Source organism: Lichenostomus cassidix, chromosome 2 (genome assembly GCF_008360975.1).
Source record: "Lichenostomus cassidix isolate B80296 chromosome 2, HeHo_3.0, whole genome shotgun sequence".
NCBI classification, from domain to species: domain Eukaryota; kingdom Metazoa; phylum Chordata; class Aves; order Passeriformes; family Meliphagidae; genus Lichenostomus; species Lichenostomus cassidix.
In genome coordinates this window covers 123,598,783-123,616,932 of record NC_139482.1, presented here as the reverse complement: position 1 = coordinate 123,616,932, position 18,150 = coordinate 123,598,783, and the positions used below count along the sequence as shown (strand labels likewise).

Genomic DNA, 18,150 nt, shown 5'->3' with positions numbered 1-18,150 from the left:
CCTATACTGCAGCTCAGCAAATTACAATCTTATGACTGAATTAAAGTCTTCTGCCTTTAATTATGACAGCTGAAGGTGAAGATCCAAGCCAACAACTCCTTCTGGTTTGCAGGTACATGCCACTACTCTGATACTGGGACATGCAGAAACAGGTGACTTACTGTGACATTTATTTCAGTGTTTTGAGAAATGGATTACTTAAAAGTCCAAATATTCTTGTGGATTGACCTTGGAGTTTAATTTTATCATGAGACTCTTTTATACATACTGGTTTATTGCAGCAATGTCACAACACAGAGCTTCCAGTAAGAATGTTAGGCACAAGCAAGTCACTCATCTTTTCCAGATGCCAGAAACTAAATACTGCTTTGAAGTAAATCCCTGGATAATCCCAAAAAAAACATTGCATTATAAAATGTAAGGAGTAAGAATATTCTTCCTTGTGCTTTAGAAATAGTTTTTCAGGGAACAGAAAAAGGCATGGGTGATTTTCTTGGTCCCTCTAGCTGGAAACACCTTCTACCATGTACTTGCTTCATTCCTTGGTGAGGTGAAAAAATCTGTGACATTTCCTTTACTCTCATGCCCCAGAAACCTAACCTGATTGTCAGGTTTTTCCTGAGAAGGGAAGCTGCTGCTTCCTCACCTATACTAAAAGAATTCTATAGAGTCAGGAAATGGGATAAAGCTATTTGAATTTGAAGGAAATTATATACCAAATTTGTAAAAGGCTTAATTTTACCATTCTGTTCAGAAAAAAAATAAAATTAGAATGTTCAGTAGCCTTGCCTTGCCTTGCCTTTATCCACCTTCATATGTTCACCCGATTATGTTCCTTATTTTATAGGCATGTGAAGGGAGGAAAAAAGTCACCACTACTTGAAAGAGAGATGCGAATATCTGGGCCTGAGGAAAGGCAGCAGAGACAAAGGCTCCAATACAAGGGTTTGAGTTTGGAGACCAGGAAGTGTAAGCAACTTTAAAAAGTATAAGCAACTTCATAGCACAAAAGGTTACGAATACACAGAGAGGAATAAATAGTGCAATGATTCTCTACTGTTTGGCCTTTGCCTTTTAACAAACTTGATTGAGAAACAATTAACTCAGTTTTCATCAGTCTCACTGATGTAGCTCTCTGGAGTCAATGCCTGCCATCCCATTCATGTTGATAGCATTAACAAGCCCTCATTTGAGAGTCACTTTCCTCTTTGAGCACTCTGGTTCCTGGCAGCATTCTGACCCTCTTGTTCACACTGTAAGGCAGGTTGTAGATGACCACAGACAGACACATCTTAAGTTCAACAACTGCCTTTTTTTTTTTTTCCAAAAGAGAAAGGTGTTGTCTGCCTGCTTTGTGGAATAGAGGAAAGAAAAGGAAAAGAGACAGAATCTTGTGTACTTTCTGCTTTTCAAAGAGGCTCATTAGTAGTGTAGTGTGACAGGCAGCAGAAACTAGGTTTTGAAGTGTGAGGGACATGCTTTCTGCAGAAGCTGTGTTAGGTATTAATTTAGCCCAGGTTGCCCAAACACAGACCACCCTCTTGCTTAAAAACAGATGGAAAACTTGGCCATCCAGCCACAGAGCTTTGAGTGAATAGTACTAACCCAAACAATCCAAAGAGATTTAGTTCAACCTTCAGAATTAATTTTTTCTATCAATGTGAAACATAACTTTTCCTATTCAAACATGTTCCTTTGAACAATAAAATCAAATTTGAAGATAGAAGGAAAGGTGAGGCAGGGGTCAGATCAACTTGCCTCTGATATGCACTAGAGAGAAATCTGAGACTGAAGTATTCTGGTTGCACTTGACACTCTCCCAGATGAATAGGAAAGTTGCCATTTCAGTATGAAGACTAAATTATGTAGTTGGTAACAGCTCTTGGCGGTTGTTGCACAAGAGCACTCAGTAAGGTGTTTCAACAGATTATTTTGGTCATTCAAGCAATATTCAATTTTGAGACTTCAGCTGAATGACATCACTGCAGACTCAAGTAACTAAAAGTCATTTTCTCTTCTTACACATTAAGCAAACCTTTCACCTGGAATTATCCTGGTGTGTGTGCTTGCAGACTCGAAACCCATTTATCTCAAATATGACATTAAATGACCTTTTTAGAATTAAATTTTTCTTTCAGTATGCAATGTTAATAAACTCACATTTGTCTTCATAATAGAAATATGGTACAAGGAGAATCATAGAATCACAGAATCATTAAGGTTGGAAAATGCATGTGAGATCATCAAGACCAAGTGGTAACTCAGCACCACCATGTTCACCACTAAACCATATCCCCAATGCCATATCCACATTTTTTTCTTGAACACTTAAGTAGAAACTAATCAGGATGGTGTTATCTGAATAACTTTAAAATAATGCTCTGCTAACCTACAGTATTCATATATTTAACATGTTGGTTTTTGTCATAGACACCAGAAAGTGAGGGAATCTCACAAATTTCAACTTATGTAAATGTGAATCCAAAGGCCACCTCTTCCTTTTCTGACTTATTCAGGTTGTTTATGAATGTAGGAATTTTAATCTAGATTCCACACTTGCCCAACTGTGTATGAAAGATACACACCTCTGGATAAGACTTTACTTACAGCTTCATCCCAATAACTTTGAAACAGGAGGGTCAGTCATGTCCTGGGGGGCATCAGGCACAGCATTACCAGTCAGTCAAGGGAGAGGATTGTCTTGCTCTGCTCTGCAGTCTCACCTTGAGTCCTGTGTGCAGTTTTGGGCACCACAATATTAAAAAACATTATGCTTTAGACAGTGTCCAAAGGAGAGCAAAGATGCTGAAGGGTCTGGACAGGAAGCTGAATGAGGAGCAGCTGAGGTTACTTGGTCTGTTCAGGCTGGAGGAGACTGAGGGGAGACCGCATTGCAATCTGCAACTTCCTCAAGTGAGGGGAAGACACTGATCTCTTCTGTCTGGTGACCAGTGATAGGATCCAAGGGAATGGCTTGAGACTATCTATGTCAGGGAAGGTTTAGGCTGTATATTAGAAAAACCTTTTCCACCCAGAGGGTGTTTGGGCACTGGAACAGCTCTCCAGGGAAGTGATCACAGCACCAAGCCTGACAGAGTTCAAGAAGTGAACTCTGTCATGTTCTCAGGCACATGTTGTGCCTCCTGGGGATGATGCTGTGCAGGGCCAGGAGTTGGACTCAATGATCCTTGTGGGTCCCTTCCAGCCCAGGATATTCTGTGATTCTGTAATTCTGTGAACAGCACTTTCAAGTGCCAGTGAGGATGCTGGGTTAAGGCTCTTCTGCTTTGATCCTAGAACTGCCTACCAAACAGAAAGATTTTTTTAAAACAGTTACCACAGTCAGGTTCTGTACCAGCAAATGTTCAGGAAACATATGGGTAATTTGCTGTACTAGTTGAGAAAGCAGTCTCCTATATTTTCTGCTTCACAAAGCAGATGATGTTATGCAGCTAGATTAGATCATATTAGGCACATAGTGTATTTGTGGTGCCAACCAGCTTGAGTTGTTTGGCTATAGAGAGCCATGCTCACCCAAGAATGAGCCAGTATGTTGACCTGGACTAGTCTGGATTTAGTTGCAGCTAAGCACTTCCAAGCACTTGACAGATGTGTACCACCACTTACCCTATGGAATCAGAGGGATGGTACGAGTTTTCTTAGTGGTGTCAATATGGTCTGCAAGACACAGTAGCTTCAGTCCTGTCCCAAATTGCACACCTTCTGACTAGCAGCAGGTAGTGTAAGTCTGATCATTATAATCCTAGACACTTGCTGGAACTGGCAAATAAATCTCTCTGTCTTGACTCTCCAAGATTGTGTTTTGCAGCCAAGTTCTTTTATTGCTAATGGGACCAAATGCTTAACACCATGTCGATGGAGAAACAGTTGTGAGGCAAGGCAAGAAGGATATTATGTTGTTTCCACTTCAGCAAATGTCTGTTTCTATAGGGGGTGAGATAGTAAAAATTAACTCTCTTCCTTTCTAAAGACAAAAAGAGTTCAGCCTAAGTAGATATCATGGTAATCAAGTAACCAAACCATGTAGTCTGCTAGGTTTGCAGCTGAAAATGCAGTCTTAGACTGAACTTGGATTGATGGGTTGAGGCCAGTGGTAGGAGGTTCAACAAGGCAAAGTTCCAGGTGCTGTACATTGTTTACAACAACCCCATGCAGTGTTACAGGCTGAGGGAAAAATGGCTGGAAAGCAGTCCAGTGGAAAAGGACCTGGGGGTGCTGGTCAATAGTAGCTGAACATGAGCCTGCAGTGCCCAGGTGGCCAGGAAGGCCAATGGCATCCTAGCTTGTGGCCAGCAAGATCAGGGCAGTGAGTGTCACCCTGTATTGGGCACTGGTGAGGCCACACCTCAAGTGCTGTGTTCAGTTTTGGGCCACACATAGCAAGGACACTGAGATGCTGGAGCATGGCCAGAGAAGGGCAATGGAGCTGGAGAAGGATCTGGAGCACAAGTCGTTTGAGGAGCAGCTGAGGGAGCTGGGGATGTTTAGCCTGGAGAAAAGGAGTCTCAGGGGAGACCTTATCACTCTTTACAAGGACCTGAAAGAAGGTTGTAGCCAGGTGGGGGTTGATCTCTTTTCCCAGGCAACCAGCGACAGGACAAGTTGACATGGCCTTGATCTGCATCAGGGGAGGTTCAGCTTGGACATCAGGAAAAATTTCTTCACAGGAAGGGTTGATAAACATTGGAATGGACTGCCCAGGGAGATGGTGGAGCCACCATCCCTGGAAAAATATCCAAGAATGGACATGGCACTTGGTGCTATGCTCTAAGTGAAGATCAGTCAAAAGTTGGACTCAATAATCTTAGAAGTCTCTTCCAATCTAAATGATTCTGTGATCTGTGGTTCTGTGAGGTGTTATATAGGCAGGGGACAACTGTATAACAACTTTAAGTAACCAAAACAGCTGAACAAAACTTCCCTATCTCCCACTCTCTGAGTATCGGGAGATGTAGCTCCAGCAGGCACTTCAGGCTGAGGGAATTCAAGCCTGCACACCCCACCTCCCACCAGCACACTCAATGTACCAGCTTTCTTGGGCAGGAGCTTCTTCACAGAGGATTTGGAGATTGTGCCAATGACTGGGCATAGTCCTGCCTTCATTGAGGTGAGCAGCTTGAAGGAGCAATAAGCCAGGCACTAAATTAAAAATTACAGAAGAGATTTTCAGATACTTTAGTACAATTTCAGCAAGTTAACACTGGCTTACCAGAAGTTCACGTTAACAAAGCTAATGCAGAAAATACCATTAGAACAGGGATACATACAACCTAAAGTCATATCAGACCATAAAAGCAATTAAGTTATGTTCAGCTTAAATAATTTTTCAGCAAGACTGAAATGATATCAGCGAATGAGCAGCCCATACCTGCAGGGGTTGAGGAAGAAACAGTTTCTGTTAGAATAGAGCATGAATCTAGCCTCATACCATGCATCTCCAATAGAGACATACAATTTCACATGCCTGCTAGCTGTGGTAGAATCCTTCAGAGTGGAAAAAGTAGAAGGCAGAGTGCATTTTAAAGTAATTTTTAGGCTCAGGGTAGCAGATTTAGAGACTGCGTATGAAAAATAAGGCTTGGATACAGTTAGGAATTTGGTCAAAAGAGCTGTAGGGACATTCCTTGCCCACATCTGCTGCAGATGTTGTTGGGAGGGATGCAGAACATGTAGAAGCAAACTCCAACCTCCCTGTGCAAACTGCCCTGTGCTTCCAGTCCCTCCACAGCATCTTAAACAAGGATCTGGATTGCAACCTTACATTAAGCAATGCATTTTACAGACACTCCCTTATTGGAGATGTGATGTGAGTTTTCACACGTTGAACATAAACAACATTGACTAGATCCTGGCAAGACAGCTGTCCAGAGCAGGAAGGGCAGGAATGATGGATGGATTGCTTTAGAAAACCTTAGCATTTCTTTCCTCAGAGATCCTTTTGATTTCCAACCTATAATATCTGGTATGAGATGAGATGAAACGAGATTGGCAGTGACAGTGAAATCCAACAGCAAGGCTGCAGTGAAAGCAGCTGCAGGAGAGCACTAGCCTAGGCAAGGTCAGTGGCTGGGCAGGAGCTGCTGGCTCCTTCTCCCTCCCTGCAGCTGGCAGCGGCCAGGGGCAGCAGCCAGCTGCAGAGGATTAGAGATCTGCTGTAGAGAACCAGAGAGCTGCCAGCCTGCACAGCCACCAGCTCCTCACCACGCTGGAGGGAGAGGGCTGCTCTCTGTCAGACTTCAGCTCAGAAGGGCTTTTTTTACTTTCCCTTACATAGAGCACTGGGTCTTTGGATGTGATCCAAATGCATCAGTAATAACAGATAGCCTTCTGGCAAATACAGAGAGGAGTTCACTGAAAGTTTCAGAGCAAGCTGTCAGATTGAAAGCATAGGAAGCCAGAAACTTCAGCATGCAGAAAGAAGACATGCATAAACACAGCAGCCAAACCCATATATATTTATTCAGAGTGCAGGTTCAGCAGAGCTTAAATGTTTTTAGTCTTGTTGAAATATTGCTCTACACTTTGTTCTCTCCTTGCTGTCTTAGAAACAAGTGAAATTCTGGAAGTGTTCTTGCTTCACAAGAGGGCAACTGCTAAGAGGACAACCACTGATAGGAATAGCTTAAACTTACAAACTTACAAGATATTACATTTTGCCTATATGCACTACCCTGTCATCTGTATTTGAAGATCTTTTTTACTCAGCTTGATAAAAAAAATATTTAAGGAGGAACAAAGAAACAAACCAGTGGAAGGATTCTAACTGCAGATCTGTGTGGAAATAAGACAGGTGGTATTGTATGAGCTGCAGTAACAAGGCAGAGCTGGGATGGAGACCTCTTGGGCAGTCCCAAAATGAATGTGACCAAGTCTTACTGCTTTGTTCAGATGGCGGCTTCATGGGAGGGTTTCAGCTGGATTATCTGGGATAATTCAGAAGAGCACCTGGGGGAGGAAAACAAAGGGATTTTCAGAACATTATTAGCAAGTCTAGTCTTCTGGCAAGTCTTCATATTGCTAGAAGAAACCCAGAAGTGCCTTGGGAAACATACTACTTTCTTCATTTGTAAGTCTGCCGCAATACCTACATTTAGAGAGAAGTTTAGGGATAAAGTAAGAACAGAAAAGCACATTTCTTTTTTGGGGGGTTGGGGGGAAGGTAGAGGGGAAGAACAACAAGGATTTATGTGCTCTGAGGGAAGTTCATGGACAAGACAAAGCAGGATTCAGAAAGAGGCTGAATTTCATTGTTCACCCTCAAGAGCAGAAGCCCTGATGTTAGATGCAAGATTTGTACAATACGTACAAAAGAGTTGGACAGATTTAAACATCAGAAATTTTAGACAACCTTAAATTTGTTATCAGGGAAATCCATAGGTAGTGAGAAACATGAAGCATCTACAGTGCCTACATTATAGCCAGCAAATCCAGATCATCTCTCATATAAACCTTCCTAAGTCATAAAGTTCAATTTATCACTAATCTCACTATGGCATTTGCTGAATACAGCATATGAGGTGGACCTCTGACATTTTGAATATTCTGGTCAAGAAATGTCAGCATTATGTTCTGGAAGCCTATCACCTGCATGTCTGTAGGAGCTAGTGTACCTTCATTTCTTCTCATTGTGATGAAATAAAACAACAAACTCAATGTGCAAGTACTCCTCCTTTCTTACTTTTCTGATATTCTGATATTCCTTTCAACTCACTCCCTGCAATTCATGGCATTCAGACTGCCAACTGCTTGCTCCAGGAATGAGTGACTTACATGTTAGAGGAGAGTTTGAGAAGTCCAGGTTTTCCTCAGGAATAGCACTCACCTGGTATGAGCCACAGATGTTTGAGAGCATGTATTATTGCCATGCCATCTGCTGAGAAAAGCCAGAATTTCATCTGTCTCTCAGGAGAAGGCAAGGGTCCAGAGGTTTGCTGTTCCCTCCAGACATACCTGCATTTTTTTCTTCATCTTTAAAGCAAGTTCAGAAAACATAATTATGCATATTTTAATTGCAAATTAATGGAGTCAACCACCAGGTTTTGTTTGGGGCTTGATCTTACTATGCCTCAAAGTTATGAGATTTCATTTCTGTTCTTAAAAGCTTTACCGCAACCTTAGCTTAGTGTTTCAGAAACACCTTAAAAATGTTTTCATTTTCATGGTCCTGCTTTCCGGAAACCTGTTGAAGGATGTGGAGACTCATCGGCTGGGCTAAAGTTCAGGAGGAAATAAAAGAACCCAGAATCACAAAAAGTAAAACACCAGGTTCTGGGGTGCATCAGCCTGGGGTGTCCAAATGTCACAGCCCAGCAGTGTGACTGGGTAGAGTGGTGCCAATGGCCACTTAAGGAAACAACAGTTCTGCTGTTGCTGGCAAATCTGACTTCTTCAATGAAATGACTATTTGCAACAATACCCTCAGTTCTGAGTGAGATCTGAAGCCACAATCACAAGCGTGGGAGCATCAGTTTGGAGCTGGGGACTGAGCACAGGGAAAAGGACCTGCATTTTCTCCTGTTCACCTCCTTCCCTGAAAGAGAGAAAAATAACACTGAAAACCTATTGGCCCCTTGAACTTTCAATCCAACAGAAGCCAGTATTTTGTAAAGTCAACGCCTCACATTATGAGCAGTGGAGCTTTATTCATACCTTTTCGTGACTAAGCAGAAGTACAAGGCAATTCACCTGTTTCAGATAGTAAACAGAAATAAAAGTAGCAACTTGGTAAGCAGAGACGGCCTTCCTTTACCTACTCCTGTCTGCTCTCCAGCATTAGATAACCTTTCTTGTAACTACCCTGGGGCCTTAGAACAGACTCCCAGTCTGGTACCCAGCCAGGCAATTTTTCTTAATACTTTTGCTTGATCTAAGGTGCAGCAGTACCAGGCAGTGTGACATGGCCCCTCATTCCTGACATGAGGGCTGTTGTAGCCCATCTTCTCAACAGGTGTTACTGTGCCTGAACAAGAAGCTTGCATCAAAGCCACAGTTCCTTCCCTGCTTAAGGAAAAATCCCCATTTTTATAGTTTTTGCATATTTTTTCTTACTATGAATATTGCCACCTGTGCCTCTACTGGCCATGTTTCTTTTAAAGAACTGTTCAACAGAAGTCATTGCCAATACCATCAGGCGTGGAGTTGAGCATGGATGCCTTTTCACACCTTTTCAGCTGTTGATTCAGAAAGTAACAGAGCTATGGAGACAAGTGCATAAGTAAAATACACTGCTGCTCATTGGTAGTCACCAGTTTGATAGCCAGAGCACTCAAAAGAGTTGTACTCTGTTGCCCTTCTGGGGCAAAGAAGAACTCAAAAAAGAAGCCTCCATTTAAGCAGTGTTGCTAGTAGTTTAGCAACTGTTAACTTATGTTTTCACATTCGAGAGTAAGATGTGTTTTCCCTTTGACAATTCCATACTTACATAAAATACCAGCGAAGGTTTAGCACAATTCTCAATTGAAAGGTCTCCTAAGTGGCAGATCTTCCCTACAGGAATAAACATCCTCTTTTCCTACATACTCCAGTGGAAGAGCGTCATTGCTCTGGCAAGCCCAAAAGAGTCAAAGGGAGGTTATTATTGTACTTATTTCTGTGAAAAGCCGTTTATCTCAAGTAGATCTCCACCACTGGTCTGTCTCACAGAGGAAGATTTTACCCATCATTGCTGCCTTCCCATCTACTGATTTCCCCTGCACAGCTGCTGCTTTGCTATTCCACTTCACAGAGCCACAGAATTCTGTCATCTGTGATCACGTCTGCATCTCCTGCATCAGGAACTACCCTCCCTCAAAGGTCACAGCACCTCAAGACCACATTGCAGACAGTGCATCATTGTTATTTGCAGACTTGAGCTGCATCAGTTCATATCAGGATTGAGATGAATTCCCTTTGCCAGTATTTCCTCACTGTGCTGGACCCTCACCAGCTTCCTTTTCTTGGTTTATCTCTTACCTGCTGTGGTTTCCTCAAAATTTCTGCTTATTTTGAAGGAGGTTTCTACACTTTCGAGGATGCCCTTGTTTTTGATGGTATTAGATCACATCAGTGCCAATAACCACAGGGCTGTTTAGCCAGATTGCCCAGATCTTGCTGTCAAGACATTTCTGCAAGTGACATGAATCACTTGCTTAAACTTCCAGGCTCAGAAGCCTCACTTATTTCTTCATGACCATTAAAAACTCCAGTCTTTATCAGCAGGTTGTATGCCTTTGCCCCAGAGAGCAGGCATGATTTGTGTTTGATGACATCAGTGCCACAAGTTTATCTCCTGCTACTGGAAGTGTCTCTGAGGGAAAGGATACTATTGGTAGGATACTTTCCAAGTGAGAGCCATAAGCATGCTCCCAGATAGTGCTTTCTTTGAAGTAAACATGTAAGTCAACCCACAAGCTGCCTTTCTTCTTGCATTTTTGAGTCATCACATTTGCAATGTATCTACAAATAGCTCAGATTTGCTTTAAATAAGTGCAAGTAATTGACTGCCTAGGGAGGGTGTACGTGTCTGCTCCAAATTGATTTGCATGGAAAGGAGCTTTGACTCCCCCCAAAAACTATTCCAATATCACAAGCATTGCAGAGAGCTGCTAACACCAAAGGAAGGCCAATTACCTCTCCCAGACTATAGTTTTGAAAACAAAAGCCCCATTTCTCCTCCAAACAAAGTAATTCTAATTCTAGTAAGCGATACACAGAACAGCTCCCAAAAGGCAAGAAAAGTACAAACAGGAACTGAGTTCATCCACATTGCATCCTTTCTATCTGGGCCACTGCAACAATCCTCACCTGGTACTTTCAGTTCTCAGCATTTAATTGCTGGATTTGAGTTTTCATGTTCTTACCATCTGCTCACACACAGTACAGTGTTTCTCAAGCCAATAATCCTATGTAAAAATACCTCAAGGTTATGACACAAACTTGAGGGACACTCAGAGTTTCCTTTTAAAGAACACTTGAGCATGTGACACTCTGACAAAACCAACCAGGAAGTTGTCAGCCACTTCATAACTAGAATAGTTTTATTTATTTTTAGATTAGGCCAAAGTCAGTGAGTATACAAAAAACCTCCAAAAAGAATAGGCCAAATCTAAGATTAGCTATTCTAGTCCCCGTAGACTGACGTCTTAAAGGCACAAGAGGGTAACTAACAACACATGTACAAATATGCTCAGCTCTCACGGCAATCCAGGCCAGGAACACACTGGCTAGAGAGAAGCCCTGCATAAAAGGCATTCAGGGTCCTGGTGGGCAGTGAGCTGAGACTTGGCATCAGAAGGGCCAAGAACATCCTGGGCTGTATCTTCAGAAGTGCAGCCAGTAGGTTGATGGAAGTGATTATTCCCCTCATCTCAGCACTCACTAGGCTGTATCCAGAGTACTGCATCCAGTTTTGGAATGAGTTCAACAGGATCCTTAGGAGTCTGGAGCACTTGCCCTGTGAGGAGAGGCTGTGAGACTGAAGTGGTTCATCCTGTTTAAGCTTTAGGAATGCTTACAATCAGCCTTCAACACATGCAGGAAAGTGAGTAAGGAGTTGGAGCCAGGCAGGGAATGGTGGGGGGATGAGAAACTGTGAAAAAAATCTGAAAGTAGAGAGGTTCAAAAGGAAGATAAGGACAGCCTTTGCCACTGGGGACAGCTGGGCAGGGGTGTGCGTTGCCCAGGGAAATGGCACTGGCTCCATCCTTGGAGTTTTCTGATCCACAAAAGCCCACAGCTCTAAGCAGCCTGATGTGAGCTGAGGTGATCTTGCCTGAGTGGAAGGATGCACTGGAGACCTCCTCAATTCACTTCCCTTACAAATATCCTTATGATCTTGCAATCCTATGTAAACAACTTTTCTGCTGCATTGTTACTTACGAAGGCAACAAGTACAAAATATGTAGTCCACAATACTTGATGCCTAGCAACAAGCAGAGTGATTCCTGGAAACCCACATGAAGAGAATTGCAGGGGCTGGACTATGCACTTATTAGCTGCTTTTTGCCATTGGAATAGTACATTGCAGACAAAGGAAGGTTTAAGAACTTGCTTGACTACTTTCTGATAGTTTTTTGTGAGCTGACATATGTCAGGGCTTAGATGAGCAGTCAAGATGGATCTCATTATGTCAGACCTGTACACAATTTGCCTCAAACAGATTGATGCCTGAACAGCACTAAGAGAAAACATATTAAGTGTCTAGTGACCTTTAGTGAGTTGATGCCTGAACAGCACAAACAGTAAACAAATGAATTGTTCAGGGACCTTTGGTGGGTCGATACTGGAGCCTAGCTTTATGCTGTAACTACTCATAATGTTAGTCATTGGGACATAGCTCTTCAAAAAGCAAGGGGGACAAATTCTCTGGGTTTTTTACTTTTCTTTTCACAGAGCCCCACATTCCCTCTCCATTACATAAAAGTATATTACAGACCTATTTTTCAATTGATTCAGGTGGTGCAATGACAAGGAGATCCCAATCAAGGAAGCGATTTTATTGCCTTAGCCTTCTATAACCCCAGCATTCTCTCTTTGTGCTCCAAGTCCACTTCTTCCTGCAATTCTGTATTTCTCTGGAGGAAATTTCTGACTGCAGGGGTGCAGAAAGGAAGCTAAATGATTCCAACGAGCCTTCTGGATCAGAAAGTCTAGGAACTGAGCTGTGTCCATTTCATATAGTGGACTGAAATGAAAGAGTATGGGAGAGAACATTAACCTTTGTGGGTTGAGCTTGAGCTTACCTTTTTATTCTGAAAGGTAATTTGATTTAATTATTTGCCTCTAAGGTAGAGTGTTCTTGAATGACAAAAATAATTAAATAAAAAACAAGACGGTGATCTTTGTGCTAGTAAGAGCATATGAATAATAGCACTATGACCTACTGGCAAAGGAGGGGTAGGGGAGGAAGAAAAACACTGGGCACTGGGACTCTGTCTTCATTGGTCATCCCAGAGCATCATGTGGCCATGGTTCCTTTTTAAAGATAAGTCCTCTTCTCCTGGAGCTCAGAATATCCTCTTGTCCTGCATTTCTGTTTGAACCTGTGGAAGACATCTATCAAGGCTGACAAAATGTGCGACCACTTTGTGGGCACCTGGAAGCTCCTTTCTAGCGAAAACTTTGAGGACTATATGAAAGAACTGGGTGAGATCAAGTTCTTGTATCTGGAACAGGGAAGGAATGTCAGCTTTTAACTTTATTCTTTACTTGCTTTTTCTGGCTGTTTATCAAGGGGGGGGGGTTAATGCACTGTTTTGATCAAGTGGTCTTAAACTGGAGAATATGTCTGTTTGAATTAGCGATGTTAAATTCCTATAAAGCAGAAAAACTTTGATAGATAGAAAAAATTCCAGGTAAGCTGCGTCTATGTATGCCTTATTAGCAGTGTTATAAATAGAGATAAAGCATATCACTGCAATATTTTGTGTGAATTAGCTTTTATCCTTGGACATGCAAATTGTTGTGATGCTAGAAAGCAGCAAGCTTTCTTATGTCTATAAGCAACACACCTAAACAACTTTATATTGCTACTGGATTAGGACACCACTTAATTGTCATGGCTATTACAGTGAATGTAACTCTGTAGCTGCCTCCAGTGAATTTTTACAAAGAAAATTCACGGTGGATTCATGCAGATACTTGCAAAGATTTGATGTGTAACACTTTTCTCTAGAGGTATAGACTTCTTGCTTAGAATTAAAACTGGGATTTAAAAGGCTTCAACATTCTGTTAGTGTGGGGGAAGCATGGGATAACTTGCACTGATTTAATTAGTATGTGCTAAAAAGCTGGGGGTTTATTTGCAGTTAAAGGGTAAAATACTTACTGTGACTTATCCTGACAGCTTTCAGTGAGTGAGACTCTTGCACTCCTAATCTTTACTCCAGATTTTACTCAGGACATAACCATTGCCAGCTATTTCTTAATCATTTCCTTATATTCAACACACCGACTGATAAATATAAAAAGTGCTTGCTTGTCTTCCCTTGTTTGTTTTGTTGCTTTTGTGGCTTGGAAACTGTCATATATTTATCTGCTTATTTACATTTAGACACAATTAGCATACCAGTTAGAGAACAAACTACCAGAGTTATTATGAACAAGTCTATGTGCAAATATTTGACATTAAAATCATCTCAGTCTTCAAAATATTGCTTTTATTATTTTGACAATGACAGGGTAGAGAATTTCCTTACATCAACCCATCCAGCTTGGTCTATAGCAGTACCAAGTGAGATTTTACAAAGTAATCTGTGTAACATAGAACTAATAACACTCAGAAAGCAATAAGGGAAAAAGCCCTGAGGATTTTGTTGTGTTTTTTTTCCAGCACGTAAGAGAAAATGATTGAGGAAAGATAAAAATTTCATAGTGCCCTATCTTATTTACAGGTGTGGGGTTTGCTACCAGGAAGATGGCTGGTGTGGCCAAGCCTAATGTAACTATCAGCATCAATGGTGATGTGATAACTATCAAAACAGAAAGTACTTTCAAAAATACAGAGATCTCTTTCAAGCTGGGTGAAGAGTTTGATGAGACCACAGCAGATGACAGAAAAACAAAGGTGAGTCTGGAAATGGCACTTTGCAAATACATATCTCAAAAGGGATGCAAGGGCAGAAGGGCAGAGTTGTGATTTTGACATCCAGTCCACGAATGCTGCCTCCACAGGTAGGACTGCTATGGATGCTTTGTCCTTAGTGCTCTTTGGACCTGGAGAGTCTTCTGTTCACACCAGAGCACTCTGATGAATTAGCCACACTTTGTTTTTTGTTTTTTTTTACTTTGGCAGAATGTCATAACCTTAGACAATGGTGTGCTGAACCAGGTGCAGAAGTGGGATGGAAAAGAGACTATCATAAAGAGAAAAGTGGTGGATGGGAATCTGGTGGTGGTGAGTTCATTTTTGTTACTTAACCACTGAATTCATTGTGAAGAATTCATGTTTGGCTGATGTATGACTTTGCATTCAAACATGGGGAGGGAAAGCATCTGAAAGGGCTCTGTGCACTTGGTGAGAAATCTCTCTGATTGAATCTGTAGTGTAGGTTAAAACTGAAGCGCTGTTAAACTTATGGAATGGTGTGGAGGTGCCTATTCTCCATTCATAACAAGACAAGGTTAGGAAAGTGTAGGAAGAAAAAAATTCAACATCCCTATGAGGGAGATTTTTTATATATCAGAATCTCGAAGTCCTAGACAGTACAGTGGAAGCATTAGCAAAGCTCACGTTAAATACATCCATTCTAGGCTGATGCAGAATACTCCTGTTCATCTTCAGCAGAGGCTTAACAGCCATCTGTGGGAACCCTGCTATGCATCACAAACAACTGTGTTAATAATATATTAGAGCAAAAAAGGAAACCTGTGTCCAACCTCTGCTGGTTGGTTTTATCTGGTCAGAGACTTTTGTGCTTGACTTGGTGCCAGTAAGGCCCACCTACAGTCTGGGGCTTCCCAGCTCTTCTCTACAGTTTTAGAAAACACACTTTGAAGAATCTAGGATAGGACTGAATCTATGTTCATAAAAGGCAGCTGGGATTCCTACATGCTGCAAAATACACACACACAAAATTCCTGAAGAGTTCTGCCCTCCCCTAGGGAAAAATAATATGTCCATAAATTTAATATTTAAATTTCTTTGGATAGAGACCAGAGGAGAAGAAATAGAAAGACTTTTTAATAACAACTTCATTAAGAAAGATTGAACAAAAACAGAGTTTGGTCTAACAGCAAGATAGATGAGGACAGAGCCTAACATGCAGAGGCTGACACTAGCAGCTGCAAGTCTGAAAGCTCTCTGTGTGTGCATGTGTTGTGCACACGTGTGGGAAGAACACAAGTCACAGCTGCAAAAGGTGAAAGAAAAAAAGGTTAATGCCCAGCTCCACGGTGCAGTCAGCATCCACAGAAGTCCTAGGAGCCTTCTTTTGAGATTTTTAGTAAAGATTAGAAATTCCTGGGGGTTGCTGGAGCAGTTCTTGAAAATGTCACTCCTGTGCTTGTTTTTTAGACTTCTGTTGCTGAAGGTCTCAAAACTGAGTTTCACTCTTTTGGCAATTGCCTTTAGAGGAGGAGAAAAGCAAATTTTTCTTTAACTGGTTCTCAGTAGATAAGTAATTCTCTACCTTCTGAATAACAAATATTTAGTGAGAGTTAAAAGCTGATTGAATTACCTTTTCTTTCCAGGAATGCACCATGAATAATGTTTCCTGCAAAAGGGTTTATGAAAAAGCATGAAGAAGCCACCTTCACACAGGATGAATGCTTAAAGCTGGAGTAAAACAACTTAACCAAAGGAGAAAAGCTCCACAGATCTGTTTTAAAGAGAACTGTACTTTTTTCAGATATATCCCAAAGCAGTTACACGCAGTTATTCTAATTTGTTGTGCCTAGTCAATAAAATGTTCTGCTTTCTACAATGTGTGCTTGTGCTGGAGTTTGTCAGGAAGGGGCTTGGGGGGATGCAGCGAGGGAAGGAATGCTGTGCAGGAAAGCATCCTATGAGATGCTCATCCTGTGAGATCCAATACCACACCCAGCAATGTGATCTCCCTGCAGAGAGAGCATCAGAAGCAGTCCAGTGAGTGGCACTTGTGTGACAGTGACAGATGCACACCTGAACACAGAAACATCCTCTGGTGAGGGCTGTGTGTAGGCAACCCACTGCAAGGAGTCTTGTGCACAGCTAGGGGAATAACGGGGCTGCTCTTCTCAGCTTCAAGTGGAGGTTGTTTTTCCCAGAACAGGGAGGAGGATAATTAGAGTGGATGCCCAGTGCTGGCTTCCAAACATGAGCAGGGTACCAGGCACCTCCTCTGTGCACAAATGCAGACCATTTTAAACCCAGGGGCCATTTGAAGTGCCTTGATCTTGTCCTTTTCCACCCCAAGTGTGAAATTATAGCTGTTGAAGCTTTCACCTGTGATTATTTTGACAATGTGCCTGTCTTGAACATCTCATTTTGTCCTAGATAGGCAAAAAGCATTGAATTAAGAATCATACATAGCTTAAAAAATACTCAAGTTTTCCAACAGCCTGTACAAGTGTGCTAGTGGTACAACCTCCTTTATTACCTACATGCATTTTCTCCTAACTCATAAGGCTTTATCAGTTTTGGGAACATGAGCCTTTCCACATGCAAAGCCCTCTGACACCATGTTTTTTTCAACTGCTTATTTTTGAACTACCATCCTTTACTACCCATAGGCCTGGTCTCCTATTTCAAAACTTATCATTTACAGAAGCCATGATTTCTGCACCCAGGAGCACTTAAATTGAGGACAAAAGAACAATTGAGATTTCTAGGGAAAACCTGGACAATAAGGATAAAAATATATGCCTTAACCATTAAATGGGGAAATGACCTTATCTCAAGCGATTAAGATCTGTGAACCAAATTCCATGTATTCCTGACATTCCTGAAGTCAGCTGTCAGAGGTGATGGTGCTGAGTCCCTAGTACTAGCAGCAGAGACCTCTCATACACTTGAACTTTCCTCTGCATAACTCAGATTGTTCCCAAGTTCTGCCACTATTTTTACAACCGGAGAGGGAAAAAGGAAGGATTTTTACATTCTACAAGAGCTGAGGAGTCATTTAAAAGCAATTCCAAAGACTATCAGTAAATTCTGCAGAAAATGTTTAAAAAGCCATGAACAAACAGCTCCTCTGTTTTAATCTTGGCTTCATTTCTTGTGAAATCTCACCAACTTAGAGAACGCTTCAGAGTACCCCATATACACAGTACTAAATCTACTTAGCACTTAACAAAACCAAACTTATTTATGAGAGTTAGGATACAACTACAGTTTAATGGTAGAAAATCTATATGAGAGTGATGGTTGTAAGAAGCAGAAACATTCACTTAAATAAACTACATTTAGACATTAAATATCAGCCCATAGTTAAATATATTCCATCATCCACAGATTTGGAAATACAATGTCTCAGAGGTAAAATTCACATATTCCAAAAATCATATAGCTTTAGACTATATATAGACTTTATTTTCCAGAAATCTTACATTCTTAATGTAGCCAGCAGTTACAATTCTAACATTCACGGCCTAATATTTCAAGAAATGGTAATCTCTTCTAAAAGCATTTATTTTAGTACCTGGTGAATGACTACAAACTTTATGAATGAATCA

General features: G+C 41.4%; 1 protein-coding gene across 1 annotated transcript; it reads left to right on the top strand.

The window, feature by feature from the left end:
* The first annotated feature begins 12,986 nt into the window (after positions 1–12,986).
* On the top strand, positions 12,987–16,421 carry LOC146442172 (fatty acid-binding protein, adipocyte). The gene is made up of 4 exons (XM_085053103.1): positions 12,987–13,143; positions 14,391–14,563; positions 14,792–14,893; positions 16,189–16,421. The coding sequence occupies exons 1-4, from the start codon at positions 13,071–13,073 to the stop codon at positions 16,237–16,239; spliced, it is 399 nt and encodes a 132-aa protein (XP_084909229.1). The 5' UTR covers positions 12,987–13,070; the 3' UTR covers positions 16,240–16,421.
* Positions 16,422–18,150: the final 1,729 nt, after the last annotated feature.

Excerpts from the sequence above, each read along its gene's own strand:
- LOC146442172 (XM_085053103.1), top strand. The coding sequence starts at position 13,071 with ATGTGCGACCACTTTGTGGGCACCTGGAAGCTCCTTTCTAGCGAAAAC. Across the intron at positions 14,564-14,791 it reads CAGATGACAGAAAAACAAAG|AATGTCATAACCTTAGACAA; the intron begins GTGAGTCTGGAA and ends TTACTTTGGCAG. Across the intron at positions 14,894-16,188 it reads TGGATGGGAATCTGGTGGTG|GAATGCACCATGAATAATGT; the intron begins GTGAGTTCATTT and ends TTTTCTTTCCAG.